This window comes from Corvus moneduloides, chromosome 9, assembly GCF_009650955.1.
Source record: "Corvus moneduloides isolate bCorMon1 chromosome 9, bCorMon1.pri, whole genome shotgun sequence".
NCBI lineage: Eukaryota > Metazoa > Chordata > Aves > Passeriformes > Corvidae > Corvus > Corvus moneduloides.
Window position 1 is genome coordinate 11,448,640 of NC_045484.1, and position 20,131 is coordinate 11,468,770.

At 37.9% G+C, this 20,131-nt stretch overlaps 1 protein-coding gene across 3 annotated transcripts in view; it reads left to right on the plus strand.

Annotated features, from left to right (window-relative positions):
- The window catches only part of VAV3 (vav guanine nucleotide exchange factor 3), a 151,609-nt gene that overhangs the window by 86,619 nt on the left and 44,859 nt on the right, over positions 1–20,131 (plus strand). For 2 of the 3 annotated variants that reach the window (XM_032117752.1, XM_032117754.1), the window contains exons 16-19: positions 1,573–1,674; positions 2,868–2,968; positions 11,341–11,363; positions 14,310–14,355. In XM_032117752.1, coding sequence (XP_031973643.1) covers positions 1,573–1,674; positions 2,868–2,968; positions 11,341–11,363; positions 14,310–14,355 — 272 coding nt within the window. The remainder of the gene's footprint in view (positions 1–1,572; positions 1,675–2,867; positions 2,969–11,340; positions 11,364–14,309; positions 14,356–20,131) is intronic. The other variant, XM_032117753.1, reaches the window with a different exon arrangement.

The window sequence follows — 20,131 nt, forward strand, 5'->3', positions numbered from 1 at the left end:
CTTCCTGCTGTGGATGGGTAGTATGCACACCTCTTTCAGTTAGCAGGAATTGTGGTATTGATATCTTGCATGTTAGAGAAGAAATTAAAATAAGAAATAAGGAGATAATTAAAACCAGTACTGATTGTAAGGTTATTCTCAGGCATAAAAACAAAATTCCTTTTGCTTTTTGAGTACAGTTTCATTTTCAGCATGTTCATTTTCAGCAGGTGGATTTGAAGATTGACCTTTCTAACACTGCATACTTAAACAGATTCTTTGAATGGTTTTTTTGTAAGCCTTTTCATTCTGTCCAAGAGGGATTGATGCTTGCGTGGTTATCTATGTTTCATTGCAGTTTGTGGCTGGTCTGTGTTTTAGTCTGGAAGTTAACTTGTAAGTTTCATTCTTATGTATTATAACGATCTCCAACTTTAATGGAAGAATATGTAATTTTCTATGTCGGAAAAGCTTCTGGTTTTTCCTTTGAGTACTGTAGATTCTTGCATTCCTTCCCTCAGGATTTTTTTTCCTATTTTAATTCCTATGCATCATGCCTTGCTATGTTTTTTGCTAAAAAAATACCAGAACTTTATGGAGTCTTAAACATTCTAATATAAATAATAGTAAAAAATACATTAACCCTTACTATATATTTTTTTTTCTTGTCTGATACAGTCTAGATTAATATTAAATTATGTACCTAGCATTTCATCACTACTGATTTTGACAGTGTTAAGCTAGTTTGGGGATCTTATTGAATTTAAAAAAAAAGAAACCCACTGAAAATGCCTGTTCTCCCATTCAGTCTTGGAAATGGGACAGATGACAGAAAAAAATCAAATAGATTACTTAATAAAATTAAAATAAATCTGAAAACAGTCACTGGTGCAACAAATGATGAGTGGGTCATATTTAAATTATACACCCCCTTTTAAAAGTGATCAGTAGGGAGGGTAAACAAAACACATGTACGGTAATGGACCAGGGCTTTGTGCATAAATCTGATCTTTGGAAATAAGTCTGCTAATTGTGTTGGTATCTTGGCACTGTGAATAGTGATCTTTCATTTTGTTAAATTTACTGTGTGCAGCTACAGCTGTGGGCAGTGTGCAACACATTTAAACAAGACTAACCAAACCATGGCGAATATTTTCTAATTGTTTTGAAAACACTCAGGTTATCCAGTATATTGCTGCAGAGTTATGACCTAACTGTCCTAAATTATTGCTAATGTTTTCAAATATGGTGCTTTTCAGGCTGTGAGCTGCTTTTCCTAGTGCATTCACATAATAAAATATTATTGAGAATGATCCTGGTTACTCAAACAAGAATAAAACCCAGTTTTTTTAGTTTCTCTTTATTGTGACAGCTAAGGTAGTTATAGGGTATATTTAAGAACTAGGTCTGCATAGTATCATAATTCAGATTTCATCTCAAGGTGTGTGGTAAAGTCCATACTTCTGATTCTTGTCCGTGAAAATCATTAAAGTGTAAATAAAACCATCTGTTTGTGGATTAAGATTTCCTGCTGTGAACGTTGCCTTGTGTTCTACATTTCATTTAATGCATATTTTCAAATTTTGTTTTTAGGTCAAACATCCGGCCAGACTATGCAGATACAAGCTTTCATGAGTTCAAAATGCATACCTTCAGTCGGGTGACATCTTGTAAAGTCTGTCAGATGCTTCTAAGGTATTGTAAAGGTTCTTTTGGGTGGTGGTCTCTCCCTTTCCTGCCCCTGCAAGAAGTTGTGGATGCTCCATCCCTGGAAGTGTTCAAGGCCAGGCTGGATGGGGCTTTGAGCATCCCACTCTAGTGAAGGGTGTCCTTGTCCATGGGAGAAGGTTTGGACAATCTTTACAGTCCCTTCCAACCCAAACCATTCTGTGATTGTACGTTGTGTATTGTTGATATTCTGAAAAATGAGGGCACAGCATTTTAGCAAGGGCGTTTGAGTGTGGGTAGTGCCTTTTTTAGGCACAGGCGTGGAATAAATTAACTTCAGGTATGTTCCTCCCTGTCATAGATTTTTTTTTTTTTCTTTAGCAGTGCTTTTCCTGAATAGTCAGACTGACCTGGAGTTTCAGAGAATTTTTCTTTCTTCTAGGTTTTTTTTTTCCCCCCTCAATGCAATAAGGTCTCAGTGACTATGAAAAATGGTGTAACCTTCTAAACTTAAAGTCAAGAGGGCTAATTCCTGACTTTGGAGCAGTGTAGTTGAGTTACTGTGTCTGCTGCAAACTGCTGTTGCTGAGGAGCAGCTGCAGTGCATTCAGGACACAGCCCCCAGGATGCTATGTTGTTCTCCATGGGCCTCCAGCTGGGTATTTCCAAATGCCACCTTGTGTAGCGACAGTTAGAGGAATTAGCAGCTCTGAAGATTAACTGAGGTGTCCATGATACATGTTTTTTTTTTAAATGAACAAATTTAAAGTCAAGAATATTTGCAATATAGCCTATTAAACTACTTAATGCTTAAATATACATTCAAACTTTCAACTCTCTTGAACTGAATCCTATTCTTCGTGGTGCCTAGGCGAATTCCCACTGAGATGAAGTGCAGTGTAGATCTGTAGTAGGATAGATGCATAATGGTATCATTTTAAGTGAACTGTTCCAAAGGAGCTTTGGATTACATTTGAAATGGAGGTGTTTATTCTACTAGTAGTCTGAAAGAACTGTCTGGTTGTGATTTTTAATTGGCTAGTAGTGACAGAAAGTAGATGAGCTGCTTGTTTGTCAGATGTCACTTTTTCTCAAGCCTGTAAGGACTATGATTATGCAGAACAACAAATGACTTCTAATACCTTCTGTCATGTCTCTTATGTCCTTTATGTGTGGAATTTGTCACCTCTTATGTACCACTACCTAATTTTATTTTACAGGGGTACATTTTATCAAGGCTATTTATGTTCTAAGTGTGGAGCTGGAGCACACAAAGAATGTTTAGGAAGACTAGACAATTGTGGCAGGGCTAATTTAGGTGGTAAGTAATTTTTATTGTTCGAATACCATTTTTAATTAGAACATAAAACTTGCTAGATATAATTAAGGTTTAGTTTACCTCTAATTTGTGTTTATTGTAACATGCATACTTGTGAAACTACCATTTATAAGCACAATTAGAATTGCATTTAGGATTCATAGGGATTTTTATTGCTGCTAAATTGAAATGTTCCAAAGCAGGAGAGAACTGTTACAGGTCAAACCCAATTTCTTCGTCAATGTCCTATACAACAAGGAATTGCTGTAGTTGCAATTGTGGATTGCTCATATGTAACACCTACAGTACAGTGCATCATCTATCATCCTTGTGTTTCTCCCTTTATGTCTGTGTCAATTTTCATATTTTCCTCTCAGTTCCTACAGCTGTTTGTACTGCCTCAGCTTCCTCTTTCATCTTTTTGGTTTCCATGGTTTCTGTCCACTCACAATATTCACAAAAAGGTGATTGATGGCTCTCTACTTCCCACACCTAAGAACTATTTTTTTTCTTCTTTTAATCAATTGCTCTGTGAATTTCTTCCCTGGCCATTGTCACTTTGCACTTCCCTTGTTGTTCTGCTCTTTGGGACCTTAAGGAATCTTTTGATTTCAACTACTGTTTGGCCTCCCACAAATAACTCCAAAAATTGGACGTCTTCCCGTTCTGCTCAGTATTATACCTGTAAATCTCTTTCTGACATCTTCTGGATCTCCCACTGCTAATGCTCAGTGTTAGCCCCCATCACTGGCCACCCTTCCCTTCACTGTACCTACTCTGTTGGTGGCAGTGTGTTTGTTACACTATTGCCACAGTCATATAATCCTAGTGCCATTTTTGACTCTTCCCTCTGTCCAGCTGCTCAACTGTTCTTTTTTTAGAGATGATTTTGAATTGCTGTTGTGTTTAAAAGAGAAAAGCCACTGGGAACACACGGTGATTTATGGAAACTGGAGTTTTATATGTTGAGGAAGTTTCCAGTTATGTATCATTCTCACTTCTTTAAAATCTGTGCATTCCTTTTCAGAATTATTTCATAATAATTTGTGAAGTTTCTCATGTCTCACATACTTCACATAAGCTACTGCAACCTCTTCCCCTCAGTTATTTTCTTTTTGACATTAGTATGTACAATCTTTATAAAATACTGTTACAGAGATGCTCTCTTGCGCTTTTGAATTACATGATGGCTTCATGTGCTGCTCTTTACTGAGCTGCTGTTTCCAGATATTGACTCTAGCTGTCCTTTCAACATTGTATAAGCTTGTTTCCGTCTTTGTCCCTGTTTGCATTACTTCTGATTTCTACTTGGCTTTTGGCTCTCTGTGCTAATTACCTGTGCCATTCTTTCATGAAATCAACAGGATGGCAGGTACTGACTTTTGCTGTAGTCAGTAAACTTTTTTTTCTCAGCTCTTTTTCTGTATTGGAGATCTTCCATGCTATCCTCCAAATCTGAACTCTTTACAAATAATCTTTTGTAGATCTGAAAACCATACAAGCAATCACAGTATTTGTGACCGAAATACTTTTTGGAACACAGGCTTTTCACAGAACCTCCTACAGATACTCTAAGGAAAATAAATATTTAAAATTATCTTAAAAATGGAATGTTTTAAAGCAATTACATTTAAATTAACAGAGTGGAAAAAATAACACATATTGCTCTTCACAAGAGAGCTGTCTTCTGTGGTATAAGCCACCCCTACTACTACTTTTTTGCTTTGTCCTGCTCCTTTTCTTTTAATCATTTCTGTAGTTTTTATTTTAATTGGATAGCTGGCACCCCAGGAGGCAGGAGCTTATCTTTCTGTTCCTCTGTAAATATCTGTGGACACATATGGTGCAACATGCATCAGTAAGAATGACCATAAATGCCTAGATAACAAAAGGTCTGATTTCTTGCAATTTTCCTGCATACTTAAGCAATGCTGTACACTTGCTAGAGAGAACAAAATAACAGCAGCAACAAATCACATTCCTCCTTCTTTGTAAGTGGAATAAATTATAATTTTAAAAATTCAAAGAAGCAGAATGGTATTTTGGATTTTACTTCAAATCATCTTCCTAATGTTTTTAGAATTATACTGTACTGAAACTGCAAGCAACTGGATTGCTAAGATCCTTTTTTGCGTTACGTTTTGGTTACATCCAGGTGTTCAGCACTCTGCCCTCTCTTCAGAGTTTGCTTTCTCTTCTCAGTCTGTTTTTCCTTCTATGCAAAGACTCCCCAATTGCTGTAGCTCTCATACAAGACAGGAGAGCTGTGTATCTTCTACCTGCTCTTGAGGCAGAAGGACAGGAGGTGCTAAGCTGTCTTTCCTTACAGTCTGCTCTGAGATCATAGCTGCAAAAACCAACTCTAAACTGCAGCTCTTGCCATACTTTGCCTTGCTTTACCAAACACTGAGGATGGAAAGGACTAGGGGTTTTGCTTACTTAGCTGAAAAAGTGTCATCCATCCACCTGACAAAGGGACTTTGGCCAGTGATAGGAAGGGAAATCCTCAGGGTTTTCTCTACTGTTTTCCACTTCTACTTTTTATTTGCCTTTTTAAAGAAAGAAGTGTTGATTGAGCAGTGCTGGCCATTCATAATGTGCACAGACCAAGAAGAAGTTTAAGGAGGAGTTTTATCAGTACCTGTTTCCCTATATGGGCCAGCAAGGGATGAGACAACTCAGACTCTCTGAAATATTTGTTAGTGCAACCTGAGTATGAATTATTTTCTGGAGCTGTCCTTTAAATATTCCAGAGCTATGTTGAGAAATGAGGTCTCCCATAAGTTACCTGCCATGCCTGCTAAGCTGTGAAATGTTATTAAAGGCATGCAGACATAAAGATATAATGTAAAATTCAACATTTCACTGCACTTGGTGTAAGAAGTACACTCTATATGCACAGAATTCTAACATGGTTTTAATTTTGAATATTTTTCTTTTGGAATATTTAGAGAAATTAATTTATGATAATTGTAATATTTTTTTAGCAGTGTCATCTGCTGCTCCTGTGGGAAATGAGCAAAGGTTTGTGTGGCAGCAAAATGCCTGGAACACTTATTGTATTGCTCTGCTTGGTGGGTTTTGTTTTGTTGGTTTGTTTTTTTTTTCTTCCCATGTTTTTTCCCATGTTACAGCCTTGTTCACAGGGTATAATGTATATGAAACTGAGCCATCCTTTTGGGAAACTGGACATTATTAATATTCCCCAGTCATGTGGTATTAGTTATGGCCACAGACACGGAATGTCTGTCTATATATGTGTAGATAGATGTGTTTTCTGCTTAATCTGTCATTCTGCCAGTGCCATTCCAGATGCTTCACAGCAAAGTGCGAATCCTTTATGTGGTAGACAATGTCCAGGAATGATGCTCTTTGCTTCATCCTGTTAAGTTTTCTCTCTATCTTTTTTGGTATTTTAAGAGTTTTTACATCTTGTTTATGCTTTTGCATGGCTTCCCTATTTTGAAATCTCTAACTGCATTTCAGAGTGTTAGAACAGTGAGCGCTCTGTGAACATGTGACTTCGAGCTTTTGTGGGAAGTCTTGACTGACTGCTTCTCTATGATAAATTATTTTGACCTCTTAATGGTATATTCTCTAAACAGAATAGTTTCAATTTTTTTATTACCTTGTTATAAATGTAATTTTTTCTATGTTTCAAATAATTTTCATTTCCTATTCTGTAGACCTCTTCTACTTCTAGAGGCCTATTTGAAAAAAAGGTGATCAGAGTTCAAAGTACTGCAGTGGGAATATGCCATTAGGTTTCTCAAAGGCATTTGAATTTTCCTCAGCATTTTCTGGTTTTGTAAAGTTTAAGATTCTGTTTTCTTTATAGATTGTGAGCAGATGTTTCTGCTGGCCTTTCTGAAATGATGCTTAGAACTTTCCTGAGTGGATTAAATCTTTTTAAATTTCATTCCAAGTCACACTTTGTGAAAGTTCAAAAGACAGGCATCCAAAGACAGATGAAACCTTTTGAATGACAAAATTATTAAGTGTCAGATTTAGATGATACACTTATGAGAGAAACATTGACAAAATCTGAAGATAAATTTTTGTGTTCTCATGCTATGCCTTATACACAAACATATGCCATTTCCTCAGATGTTTTGCTTCAAAGGCGGCCAGTTCAGCAGATTGTAGAAATTTTAGTGATAAAAGATGCAGAGTTAATCAGTTGAATTAATAAACAGAACAAAATGTTTGCATTTAGCCCTTGGGTTTTCTTGGTTGCTGTTCCTGCCCTTGCTGCTGTAAATCAGCAGTGTTGGTTGAAGTCTTCTGTGCTAGTGTCTGTCATTATTGATTTAATAGGTTTTCTTCCCCCTTAAATGCTGTTCTATACATCCCCAGGTAGTTCTCTACATTTTCATATATTTTACTTCTCTGCCCTATCACTTAATCTTTCTGTGATTTGGAATCCTTGCTAATGTTTTGATTAACTCCTTTGAGTCTGATTGCACAGTCTTAAACACAAGACTGTATAAAATCCTGAACACAATTATTAGAAAACAGATGCACTTACTTCTGTGACAGGCCATTTATAAGGACATATGTGGTGTTCTTTCCTCTGACGGCTAAGAGGGCATCTCCTCTCCCTTGTTACATCTTCTGGCTTCTCAACTGCGTTCCTATGTCATACTTCTTGGCACAGAGCGATTTCACTCATCTGGTGATGCTCTCCCACTAGCTGGAAGTGTTTGTGTCTGGGAATGCCTTAGAGTGGGGCCTTGGATAAGCAAGCATGAGTAAGACACACCTTTGGCAGCCAAAGGGAGAAGCTGCATCCCTTATTGTTCCTACGTTTATTGTACAGACTGCTCTGTGTCCCTTGCAATTTCTTCAGAGGCCTCATAGGATTGATGAAACAGTATCACTCTGTCCAGAACATACTGAAGAACTCCAGTCTGTTTCGTAGTCTAAACCAGCAGAATTAACAATTCACTTTTATTTCCAGACTGGAATTTTTCCAAGTCCATCAAATTATGTTGAATTAAGTATTCTCAGGCAAATGCTTGCTTGTTCTACTGACTGTTGAGTATTTCAATTAGAGAAACCTCCAATAATGATTCTAGAATCTGAAAGTGTTTTGAATATTTTAAGTATACTGCCAAACCCACAGAATTTTCTTCTTTATATTGCTTTTCCCAAGGAATATTAAAGGCGTGTCTCATCAGGTCATTAATAGATTAGAAAAACATTAGCTGGTCATTTTTATAGTAAATCTTAGTTAATTTATGCATGATTTCTTTCTCATTTGGATAATTCCATTTTAAAAGGTACTATATTTCTTTAGATGGAAAAGAAGTTTCTTCAGCTGTGAGATGAACTTAAAAGAAAATGTTGCCATATGAATGGGTTAAGTTTAGAATTGCTTTCATACAGTAATGTGCATGCCCAATAATACAGTTCATGCTGTCCATGTCCTAATTGCTTGCTACAGCACATTAGAGATTATTCATGAAAAGCCTGTGGTCTTGACATCTAAAAAGAAACCAGCAGCTTTCACTATTTACGTTTTTGCTGACTTAATCAATAGTTGTGAAGTTGCTGGCTCTCCTCCAAACCTCTCGTGTCAACTGAATTGACAAGTAAATGCTCAAAGCCTGCAAAGTTCATTGGAGTTATACCTCTTTTTAAGAAACTGTAACAGAGGTTGAGCTATATTGTTTAACTAATGATTCTTGCTCAACCTGAATAAAAGCCAGTTACCGTGCTTGGTATTTTTTAGGGTCCTGCATTGTGGTACATCTGGGTTGCATTTCTAATTTTGTTCTGATTGAGCAATGACTGGTTAAATGACTGGAAAGGAGCATGTAGTCGCACAGGTCCTTTCAAGGGACTTAGTTTATAGTTCCTGCATTTTAAATATTTTCAGTTTTGTTTTAAAATAGAGAGTAGCTTATTACATATACTTTTTATTTACTCTCCATTTACTTAGCATGTAAATCCAGCTGCTGTGTTGCATCCCTGAAGAACAGCTTGTTCCCATTTTCTGAGCTGTGTTCCCTCACTTACTGAGGCCAGCTGCTGCTACTTTGCATCTGTAGTAAAATATAATTATCATAATGTGACCCAATGGTAATGTGGCCTCAGCGAATGAACAAAAAACCCCCCAAAACTGTGCTGAACTATGGCATTAATTAAGTGGCTGTCAGAACTGAGGACTCACTTGATGATTGCGTTGGCGCACTGGTGATGAGCAGGACCTTGAATTAAAGTTGTCACGTGTAAAATATCTACTGGTGGATATCCTCAGACATTACTTTTTTTCCCCCGTAAAAATAGAAATGAGGGTTTTCTTGGTTTTGTACTTGTGTGGTGTTTGGAAAACAGGTATTTCATGAGGAAATGATACAAATATTTCAATACAGAATGTTCTGAAATACAGAATATTTAAACTGTAACGAAGTAACAGTTTAAATAAGACAAGTCTTATTTTTTGAATAGGCTTTTATGTGGAAATACAGATACTGGCTATTTTTTTCCATTCCCAAAGTGTTAATAGTGAAGGCACAAATGGCATTGTGGTTCATCAGTGTTGGTTTTCTGTTTGATCCCTCGCCTCCCTTTTAATAAAATCTGTTTTACATGAATGATCAGGAATATTAATTATCTTCCTTTGCAGTGATTTCTTGATTCCAGTTATTCAGTTATTGAAAATTAATCACTGAATTTCCTAATTATTATAAAAAGCTTTGGGATGCTCTGATCAGTAGATGGAACTCATTCATCTGGTTGGATTTGGGGTATTTTTTAGAGGTAAAAATAATATTCAGCAGCAACGTTCAAAAATCAGATTCATTAATTTCCACTGGAGGATAGGACAACATTTCCACTTCAACTTTTCAATAAATGATCTGCTGAAATAAATATAAGTCTTTAGAATACAGAGTCTGGATATATATGTCTGGATACGTGTTGGCCTCCTTTGCAACCTATATGATTTCCCTTCATTTGAAGTCATTCATAATACTGAGATCAAACATTCAAAAAAGGAGATTTTATTCAGATTTTGGCAAAAATTCTGAAAGGCATATGAAATTGTGAAATACCAAAATTATACTTTTGATTTTCAGCAGCACTTTGGCAACTAATTCCCTCAGGCTGCTTAGAAAACATCAACAGACTACCTGCATCTCTTCCTTTGGATGAGCTTATTTTTCTTCTCTTTGCTCACTGCACAAACGCAAACTAATCCTTCTGGAAAGGTTATAATCACAGAAGCGATTCCGTGGCTGGCGAGATGAGGTGTGCTGGCGCGGGGACTGAGGGCGTACGTGAGCGGAGCTGTGCCAGCGCCGCAGGGGCTGTGCCCGCCCGGCCCAGCGCGCGCAGCTGCGGGCTCGGCCTCGGCACGCCTTAGCGGCTTTGCAGAAAGCGCTGCGGAGCCAGGGATTTTGTTTTCCCACACTCCACTGATTCATGGAACCTTTCTTAGTGGAACAAAAGGGACTTGCAGTTAAAGTTTATTATTTGTTTGACCGTGGATATGCCTTCCTGTTCAGGAGATACTACTGTAAAAGTTTTCAAATGTCCTGAAGTACACAGAGACCAGGCATGTGCAGCTTGTGCTGTGCCTCAGCAGTGTGTGTAGTGCAAGAGAGCACAAGGGCAAATACAGCTCTGTGTGCTTTGATAAGACACTGACCCAAAATCTAGAGTGCACCCAAATACCTGCTATCAGATTAAATATTTCAAAGGACATGTGAAACAGATATCTTCTTTTGTGCCTTTTGTGATGTGTGGTGGTGTGTGTGTGATGAAGTGTTACTGGCTTTATGCAGTCTTTCTGGTCTCTCAGAGAAATTTTTTTCCTAATTTTTAAGTAGTATCATAAAATTCATAGTAAACGTAAATAAACCAGCAGTGGCTTCAGTCTCTGGTGTACTAATGCAATGCTGAATTGAACATGAAATATAGAACACTTTAAAGCTATACATTTTATCTTGATAGACTGTCACACTGTGAAAAGACAGAGACAAGAAAAGGTGTGAACTCAACTTGCAAGGAACTGTAGCTTTGAGTTCCAAACGAGCTAGTATTTATCAAACATTTTTGCAGGGTTCTCAGGGTTTGTCAGGTGTGGTGTCCCAGCCTGCCGTGCTGCTGCTGGTGCGTGCAGGTGCCCTGCAGCTGGAGCCAGCCCCAGCCATGGGCGCAGCCTGGCGGGGCCAATGAGCACCGGGAGTGCAGCAGGGTTTGCACAACAGCACCCGGCACACCCCGGGCTCTGGGGCGGCTGCATGGATCAGGTGGCAAAAGGAGGCAGCAAGGTTTTTTGTAACACCACTCAGCACAGGCTGAGATTGCTCTATAAAAAGTGTACAATTTGCAGTCAACAATAATGCCAATTTTTACTTATGTTTCAGAACATGGAAACGTGAAACATGAGGTAAGGATTAATTTTCTTTTGCATGTGATGTTTGTTTTGTTGGTGACATAAGAGCTCCTTATTACTTTTTGCACATGCTGATGGAGAAGGTATGTTTTTCTTCTGGGTTTGCAAACATTTATTTAGAGTGCTGTAGAAGTTATCTAAGCAACTAGCTATTCGTGATTAAATATGAATGTCTTCTGCTCAAAATGTGAGTTAAACTTGCTGCAATATGACAGTACTCAGAGCACTGGAAGAGGTGGAGATGGTTTTTTTAAGCCACAGGTAAGAAAACATACATTGCTTCACTGCTGATGGTTAGATCCTTACTGTTCCTAGACAAAATTTGGCTGTAGAGTTAAAAGTAGTTTTTTTTTTTTTTTTTCTCTGTCATGCCAGAGAACTGTGGGGTGATGAAGGATTGGCAGGGCAGTGTTTGCCTCTTCATGTGAAAAGACAATAGTTGCAAAGGTATTCTGTGGTATGGAGTTTGTGTAATCTGGAGAGAATGTTAGAGTGGGACCTGAACAGAGGAGCTGCTGTGATGCACATAGTGTAACTTTCTGTGAGCCCAAGAAGGCTGCAAGCAACCCTGGGTTATTTTCCAGCCAGCTCCTGGGGCCTCTCCACTGTTGTACAGGAGGGCATGGCAGATGGGTTTTGTCTGCTCCTTCTGACAAAAGAGAGGCAGCATTTCAGACCTAGAGCATAATAGTTTCTGGCACCTATTTTAGATCAGAAGTTTATGGTAATTGCTTAAATGATACATCAGTTATAAACAGCATGTGTTGCTGCTCTCCATAAGCATGGCTGTGTTTGACCCTGTTGCTAATACGGGTAATGGGAGAGTTATTGCTGACAGGGCTGGTGCAGGGGTAGTTGTGTGCAGGGCTGACCATGTCTGTGCTCTCTGATGTTTGAGCTGTTTGGGTGTCACTGTAAGCCCAGAGGGCAGTGGGACTGGATGAGGGCAGCCCTGCACCCTCTGGTGAGCTCCTGGGATGGGGGCCCCAGGTGGGCTCCAGCTCATGGGGACCCGCAGGGGAATCGTGTGGTGATGGGGGACCTCTGGCAGAGGGAGAGGGGTGTGCTGCCTGTGCCCAGACCCTGCCTGCTCTCCTCGCTGCATTCTCAGCTGTGCCTCTGGCCAGGTGCTGCCCAGCCTTTTGTGTCTCTGCCTTGATAGATGCACTAAGTAAGGGCACTCTAAACTGTGGGAATCACAGCATGGTCCATTTGCCTGATACCTTTTCAGTCCTGCAGCTGGCAGGCATGGTTGGAGAGCTGTGAATAGATTGTCCCCTGGGCTTGGTGGACCAGAGTGCCAGGCTTCCTAAAGCTAACTGTGGTGAACGTACTATGTCTGGATGAAAAACTAGGTATACTGTTTTTCCTTGTTAGGAAAATAAGGGTCTCCTTTCTATTGCCTGTTGAGTTGATCCAAGACATCAGGTTTACATTCATTTTTACCAAGACTCCTGTTTAAGTGTCTGCTTTAATTCTCTCTGTGCAGAGAAAACTTGAGCACGGATGAGGAGCTGTCATTTTGGAAAACATGGATTTAGGTTTCATACCAGTAAAGTAAAGAATCTACTGGTAATGCAATATGTTAAAGGATGTTGAGCATGTTTTCATATAGCTCAAGAACTGTTTCTTTAAACCCGTTTTCCAGCCAGTCCTTTGGTGTATATGACTTTGAGTTGTCACAGCCTTTCTGTTGTTTTTATTTCAATTAAGCATTTCTCTGTCTCCCTTTGTACTTTTCTGAGTCCTGCCCCTTTCCCTCTCTTGTGCAAATCTGTGGTTGCTCACCAGTCTGCATCAATCCGTATTAGCGACATGGCTTCCATCTATAAAAACCAATATAGGATCTAATTGAGCATTTTGCTTTTATCCAGTACTATTATCTTCCTTGTGGCAGCAGCTTTAAATTTTTATTCTATCTACTACAGATAAGGCAAAACTTGTATCCTGTCTTTAATTAGACTTGTGGGGTACAGAGAGAATATGTCCAAGGACTCAAGAGTTTGAAAGCTGTTTTCAAACCAAGCTTTTGATTTTGCTTGCTTGCTACAGGACTTGGTAATGTGGTTATGCCTCAGGTTACTGCTTTCTGGCTTGACTTGGTGTGTGTCCTGCATCACCTTATATCAACGGCGAGTAAATCAGGGCAACCTAATTGTTCCCTTTGTTATGCAACATGCTTTTCTCTGCTTGCTTTGATTAAAAAATAAATAACTGCATGAAGTGTCATGCAAGTTACCAGATAAAACAAGTTTGCAAAAGCAGATGAGTAGTTCACAGATATGCATTATTTCACATTGAAATTTCCAGGGATCCATAGTAAGTGTCTTAGTGTATAAAATATAGAAAAGAAATTGAAATAGTCTGAGTCTTGTCAGAGAGTTTCTGATTTCACTCAACTCTGGTTCCTCCAATTTTAGAGAGATAGACAAGTTACTAAATATATTTAAGTACTTGCCCAGAAAATAAGAAAATTAAGCATTCCATAGGGAATTGTAGCTAGCTTCAGTATAAAGTAGAAGTAGTGAAAGTTTCTACCTTATCAAAGCAATGCAAGTGGCTTTTACTTTTGTGTTGGTGGATGTTATCTGGGGCAGATAATGCCAGACTGCATGTTTTTCCTGTATCCTATCCATAAATGATTAAAAAATACATTTGTACTTAGTATCAAAAAATGTTGTATGAAAAAGCCTCCTATGGACTGAGACTCTTTCAGCCCAGTCTCAGAAAAAATGGGATATATGAAAAAAAGTCAACATTACTAAGAATATTTTTCAAAGTGTGATCTTTCTACAAGATAAAGATAATTGTGTTGGTGGTTGGGGGAAATAATTTAAGGAAACCAGCTTTGCCTAGTAGATTGTGGGAATGAAAGGACTGCAATGTGCCTCCATGAAAACATGTTTATTCATATCTCTGATTCTCATTTTTGCTCTGCAGAAGCGAACAAATGGAATTAGAAGAAGCTCTAGACATGTGGACACAGGTTTGTGTCATGGCTTTTTAATACTTAAAACATTAAATAAAAAGAGTGATAAAGCTGTAACTTGCTTTGTTAAGTTGCACTGTGAATGGTATTGTCATACACACAATGCTGAGAACTTGATTGCTGAAGTCATTGAAGGACTTAAGTGATTGCTCTGTGATTTCAAAGATAAGGTCAGCTGGTTGAACTCCTAATTTTTTTTTTCCTTGTTTTTTCTTTAAGCAGGGCTCGGGTTCTATTTGAACAACAAAATGCCTCTGGGCTTTCATTAATATGACCCACCCTACTGTACTCTGTAGTTTTAAAAGAAATAACTAAAGGGATAAGCAGACAGTTGCTTACAAAGCTCGGGTTCTAATTCTTCAAGTTGTGGGTATTCTCAGCTCTTAAATATAGTGGTGCTCAGTGCTTAACTGTATGAATTGCTTTTCTGAAAGGCATAAACCAATTGCAGTTTTATATTGAATTTCAAAGTGATTTTATTTTTCCTGTTAGTTTATAGTACATACTTTTGTGGAATCATGGCAGCAGCAGCCCTTAAGAAAATTAAATGCTTAGTTATGTGTTATGTACTCAAGTGGGTGAATATTTCCTCTGGAGACCCATTATGTGTCTGAATAAAATATTCAATGTTTTTCAGTGTAACTGTGATATTTTTAGTGTCATTTTTTACAGTAATTACATTTCTGTCCTTTATGTTTCTTGTATAGTTTAATTACAGGAGATTTGTTATGCAGATATTATTTGGAATAAAAGTAAGCTGTGGATTATTAAATATTTCTAGATGTGGACATCTGAGAATAGTTGGAGTTAAACATTAAACAGGATGGCAATTCTGTACACCACATTACAGCCTGGCAGAGCTAAGCACTTTTCAAAAAGTAGGAATGCTGGTTGTGCCAGTAGCATTGCAGCTGCCTTGGCTTGGAAAGTCTAAATGTTGTAACTGGCTGAAGCAGACCACACCTTTCTTGCTCACGTACCTTTGACATGTTTTGGAACACGTATCGTCACTTTGTTCCCTCTAGCAAAATAAACCTGCTTCATGATTCCAGAAAGTGTTCAGTGTGTCGTGACGACTGCAGTGATAAAAGACAAAAATAAGCACCCTGTAACTCTGAAAATGAATACATTCAGAGGGGAAAACATCAAGGGTAGGAATTAAATAATGCAGAAGAGGATGATTTCTTCCAAGTGTTTGCTAACAAGACTGAGTTCTTCCCATTCATTGGTACATGTTGCAGTGAAGAGTAATTGTGTGCTTGCAGAATAGTCCTTGTAGGTTCAGTACCTTTAAACACAGCTGTCTCATATAGAGTCATAGAAGGTCAAGTAATTTAGCTTTGAGAACCTTTTGAGTATACTGGTGATTTTACTTGCTGTTGAAGTCTGACAGAAGTATTTGCAGGATCTTTCTATGCAAGGATACTTTAAAAGTAGTTTTTATTGAAGATTAAGTACCATTGAAATCATCAAAAGTAGTTGAATAAGTAGGTGTTTAAAACCTGTGTGTAGCCAATGCCTAAAATACAGTTCTGCTCATGCCCCCAGCATGTCCATTTACTGACGCAGAAGAGTTCTTTGAGTTGGTGGGATAATCTCTTGTTACAGAGTGAAGTTCTTCATCCTCATTTTTGAAAACCAATAGAACTGCAGAATGTCTGCATAAACTTTTAGGTCCCTTTATTAGAGACATTGCTGCAGAAGACTTTGTACAGAATTGCTTCTGACATTTTAAAGGTTTTAAATAAATAATAATGAGAAATATATTGCATACTAATGTACTCTCTACGTATGCTGTCAGTTTTCAAGTGAAATGAGCTTCTTGTTTTGCATTTTGTCAGGATAGGCATTCTGTGTCCTCCTGTAACTTGGTGGGTATAACTTTTAAAGACATGAATGTCTTTGGTAAACTCTTGGCGTCTGTTTTGCATAATTTAAGTATTAGTGTTCATCACATTGCACATTGCCTTGAGAGACAGATGCTATCCAGAGGGCAGCACTTGTGAGAGATCAGTTATGTCAGGCATACATTACTGCATTGATCCTCAGAGCTTTTCAAGTGCACTGGCATGGAAAGTTCTGAAGAGTCTGAGCACCAGGATGCTCTTTTTGCTGAGAGAGGTAGCCAAAAGATTGACTGCCCAGACTGCTTTGTCTTTAGAAGGTTTGGTCTGTTGCTGCTGCCAGTGATGCATGTGATGGTGCTGAAGCATGGGTGCTACGTTAGGAAGCAGACATTAGCTGTGAATCCATAACCAGCCCCTGCAGTGACTAAATATTAATGGAGTTTGATATCACCAGTAAAAACAAATATTTTGGGTTGCAACTTGTCAAGATTGTTCTGTTATGTCTGTCTTTGGCTATTTTAATAAAGAATAATGAATAGCATGGTCAAGTTAATGCACTGTGCTTCTCTTTTTATGCTTAGAGTCAAATTTAACTTTTGCTGACACAGCTTAGCCCAGAATGAAAAATCATTTAAATTTGATGAGAAGTAGTGCAAGTGAAGGATGGTCTAAACAAAACAGTGGAAGGATACCGGATTAAAATATCTTGTTTTCTGCTGGTAAAGCTCATTGATGAAGGAACTTATCTAGCTTAAGTACCCTAAAAGGAATAAGTTGGTTTATGGCTTTTTCTTTTGTTTTTCTTTGAAGTTGGGTTAAAAGTTTTGACAGTGACAGTTTTCTCCTCGAGATTTGCTTTGTTTTGAATAAGAAAGAAGGGTAGAAGGAAAAATGATTAATGGATAATGAGGCAGCAAAATCCCTATGAAATGAAAGCAGTCACGAGAAAAATGTTTGCAAAAAGAAATGTGTGCAGAAACTGTACAAATGAAGAAAGAACTGGAAATCATAAAAAATATGGCTTCGTCTTTATGCTGTGCACTAGGCCTTCAGCCTGCAGTCCATTTGCAGAGAGCCTTCTGAATTGCTTCATCTACTGAGTTTTAGTGGGACAGGTTTTAAATAACCTTTCTTTGGATTAAGCAGGAGATAATAAAAGCCACTGACAGAATGAACCGGTGAATACACCTGCAGCAATAAATCCAGGGAAAATTTGGTCTACAGCTTGCATGTGACTGTAGAACAACATGATTCTGTTTAAATACATTTAAGAACTGATAAGACTGGTGTCAGTTTTTGCATAGAATGGGCATGTGAAGTGATAATTATAGGACGTTTTATTCTTGTGTAGGGAATATGTTTAAGCATGGGATTTACACAATTGGCCTAAATGACAAATTATGTGTATTCATAAATACAAATTCTTATTGTGTGAATCCTGAAAAGGATGATGCAGACTGACCAATGTTTTTAATGGAAATAATTTTGTATTTTACTATGAGTAAAAATTACTGTCTTTCTCAGCTATTGAAACAGTACAGTGTATATTTCCTGTCTTTTTTTTTACAGTATAAAGAGTCTAAATGTGATAGATTCACAGCTTAGTGTTTTTGAAACTGGTTTTACCCTAAACACTTCTGCTAATATAAACATCAGAATTTTAATCTCTAGAAGTGTGAAAGTGTATTTCGTATCAGAAGGATAAACTTGGTAAAAATAGAACACTAGAAGCCTTATAGTCAAGATTCATTGTAGATTAAACTCAAAATCTGCTCTGTGAAAGATCGCTACTGAGCATCTTAAATAGCTGCTGACTTCTTAAATAGCTGATTTCTTGACAAGCAAGGATTAAAGATTAGAAAACCTCAGTTCTGAACCGAGGGCCAGAACCAAAATGTCTTTTCCCTTCACAGAAAATAAAATATTGTCTGGCTTTTTAGGGATGGAGGGACACAATACTAGTAAGTAACGTATACAGTGCAGTAGCTTGGGCTGTGTATTTTTCAGCTCAAAACTTCAAAGTTCAAATAATAATTTTAAAAAGAGGTATTTGTATTTCTGCTTGGTGTCTGGTCGAAACTTGCTTTGTGAATCCTCTAATACTGGTTTTACACAAATTATAAAAAAAGCCCCAGGATCTGAAGAGAGTCACTGGGTTTATGGCCTGAAGTATATGCATTAAACAAACAACAACAACAGTGTAGGGAGAAGTACAATACTGGAGATATGTTTATTTCATTAGCTATAGTGGGAAATAAGTTACTTTTGTGCTTCATATTTTGTTAAAATTGCATTTTGGAATCTTTTAACTAGGTTGTGTCATTGTTATATGTGTATGTGATTACTAAGCAGTGGAACAATATTCAGGTGTTTGTGTAGTGTAGTGTTTGCATCTTGTCTTTAGAGTAAAAATTAAGTGATAGTGTCATATTGGCAGTTTAAATTTTCTTTTCAGTTAAGAATGAAGCATGCTAGACTGTGAGATAGTTCAACAAATTTTGACACTGTGTGCTCTATAATACACAAGTCTAACTCTGATTTCCATTTTAGTGCCACTCCAACTGTATGCCCAGCCAAAAGCAAAACCTGGCTCAAACTCAAATGCTGGGATATCCTAACCAGCAGATAATTCTTTGCCAAGTTGTTCTAGATAGAAGTACTCTTTAACTGAGAGTTTGAAGCATTGTCACTCATTTTCTTGTTTTATTGAGCTATACAGGCATGTCCTCAGTAGTCCTGATTGACTGTTGTCTTTCTCATTCAGCCCAGTATAGAGAATACCCAATTCCATGGATGAGAAAAGATAACCTTCTGCAGCATGAAGCCCAGTGCTGAAAACAGGCATTCAGGAATTTATTTCTCCACTTCAACAGTGGCAGCAGCTACCGGGGATTCTAGCTGCCCAGTGCTAACTGGCAGTCAGTATCAGTGTTGAGAACAAGAATTTATCTTGGTTTTAAGCCACAGAAAAAGGTCTACCAAAAAAAAAAAGCATTAAACAAGCCCCCAATATTTAATGAGGAGTTGACTGATGTCATTGATAGTATCTCCTTATTAGGATTGTCTTCATCAAGACGGATTAGACCAAGTAGCATCTTTTTTGCTTTGGTAAAGGAATTCCTGTGTATAGAATCAAGAATTACATTGATAGGTGTTTTTCTGATACATTTAATACTGTTATTTAATTATATTTCCTGTAAATAAAGTGTAGGAATAAATAGCAATCCCTCAAGTACTAGAATATATGCATGACATTCTTTTCAGTTTTAGATACTGTTAACCTGGAACATAACAGTGTGTTTTAATGGCTAGCCATTGAAGTGTGTACATGGAGAAGCAACTGACTGTAAATTAAATTGAGGAAAGCCAGAAGGAATACTGGGGCAAAGAGAAATGTTTCATAAAACTTTCTCTAGTGAAGAAATAGTTATTTGACAAAGTTCGAGATCTTTTATAATGTTTGTGGAGCACTAGATTTGCTAAGGAGCTTAAGATTTCTCTGCATGGTAATGTTTTGAGCAAACTACAGAACTGAAAATGAGCTTTGATTTTATATGTATGTGACACATGTTTAACTTTTGGCTGGGTTTTATTCAGCTATGAATACCTCTTCCTTTTCTACACATCATCTAGGCACTTTGCTCAAGGTACCTGTAATGTACCCAGTACATGTCTCTTGGAATCATTGTGGAGCAGAGGAGTTTCAGGTCAGAATGGGTTTAACAGGGCAGCTGGGAGCACACTCTCTGTAAAGAGAACACTCCCTGGCAGGATAGATGTGATGCTGCTTACTGACATGGTGTGTAATCCTGAAGATTTTGAAGTCCTTCAAAGGACTTTGATTGCAGCTCTAACCTGACTGTCTCTTGGTGTTGATAGACATGTCTGAACATGTTTTACATCAGGTGGTTGGGATGGGGTTGGCG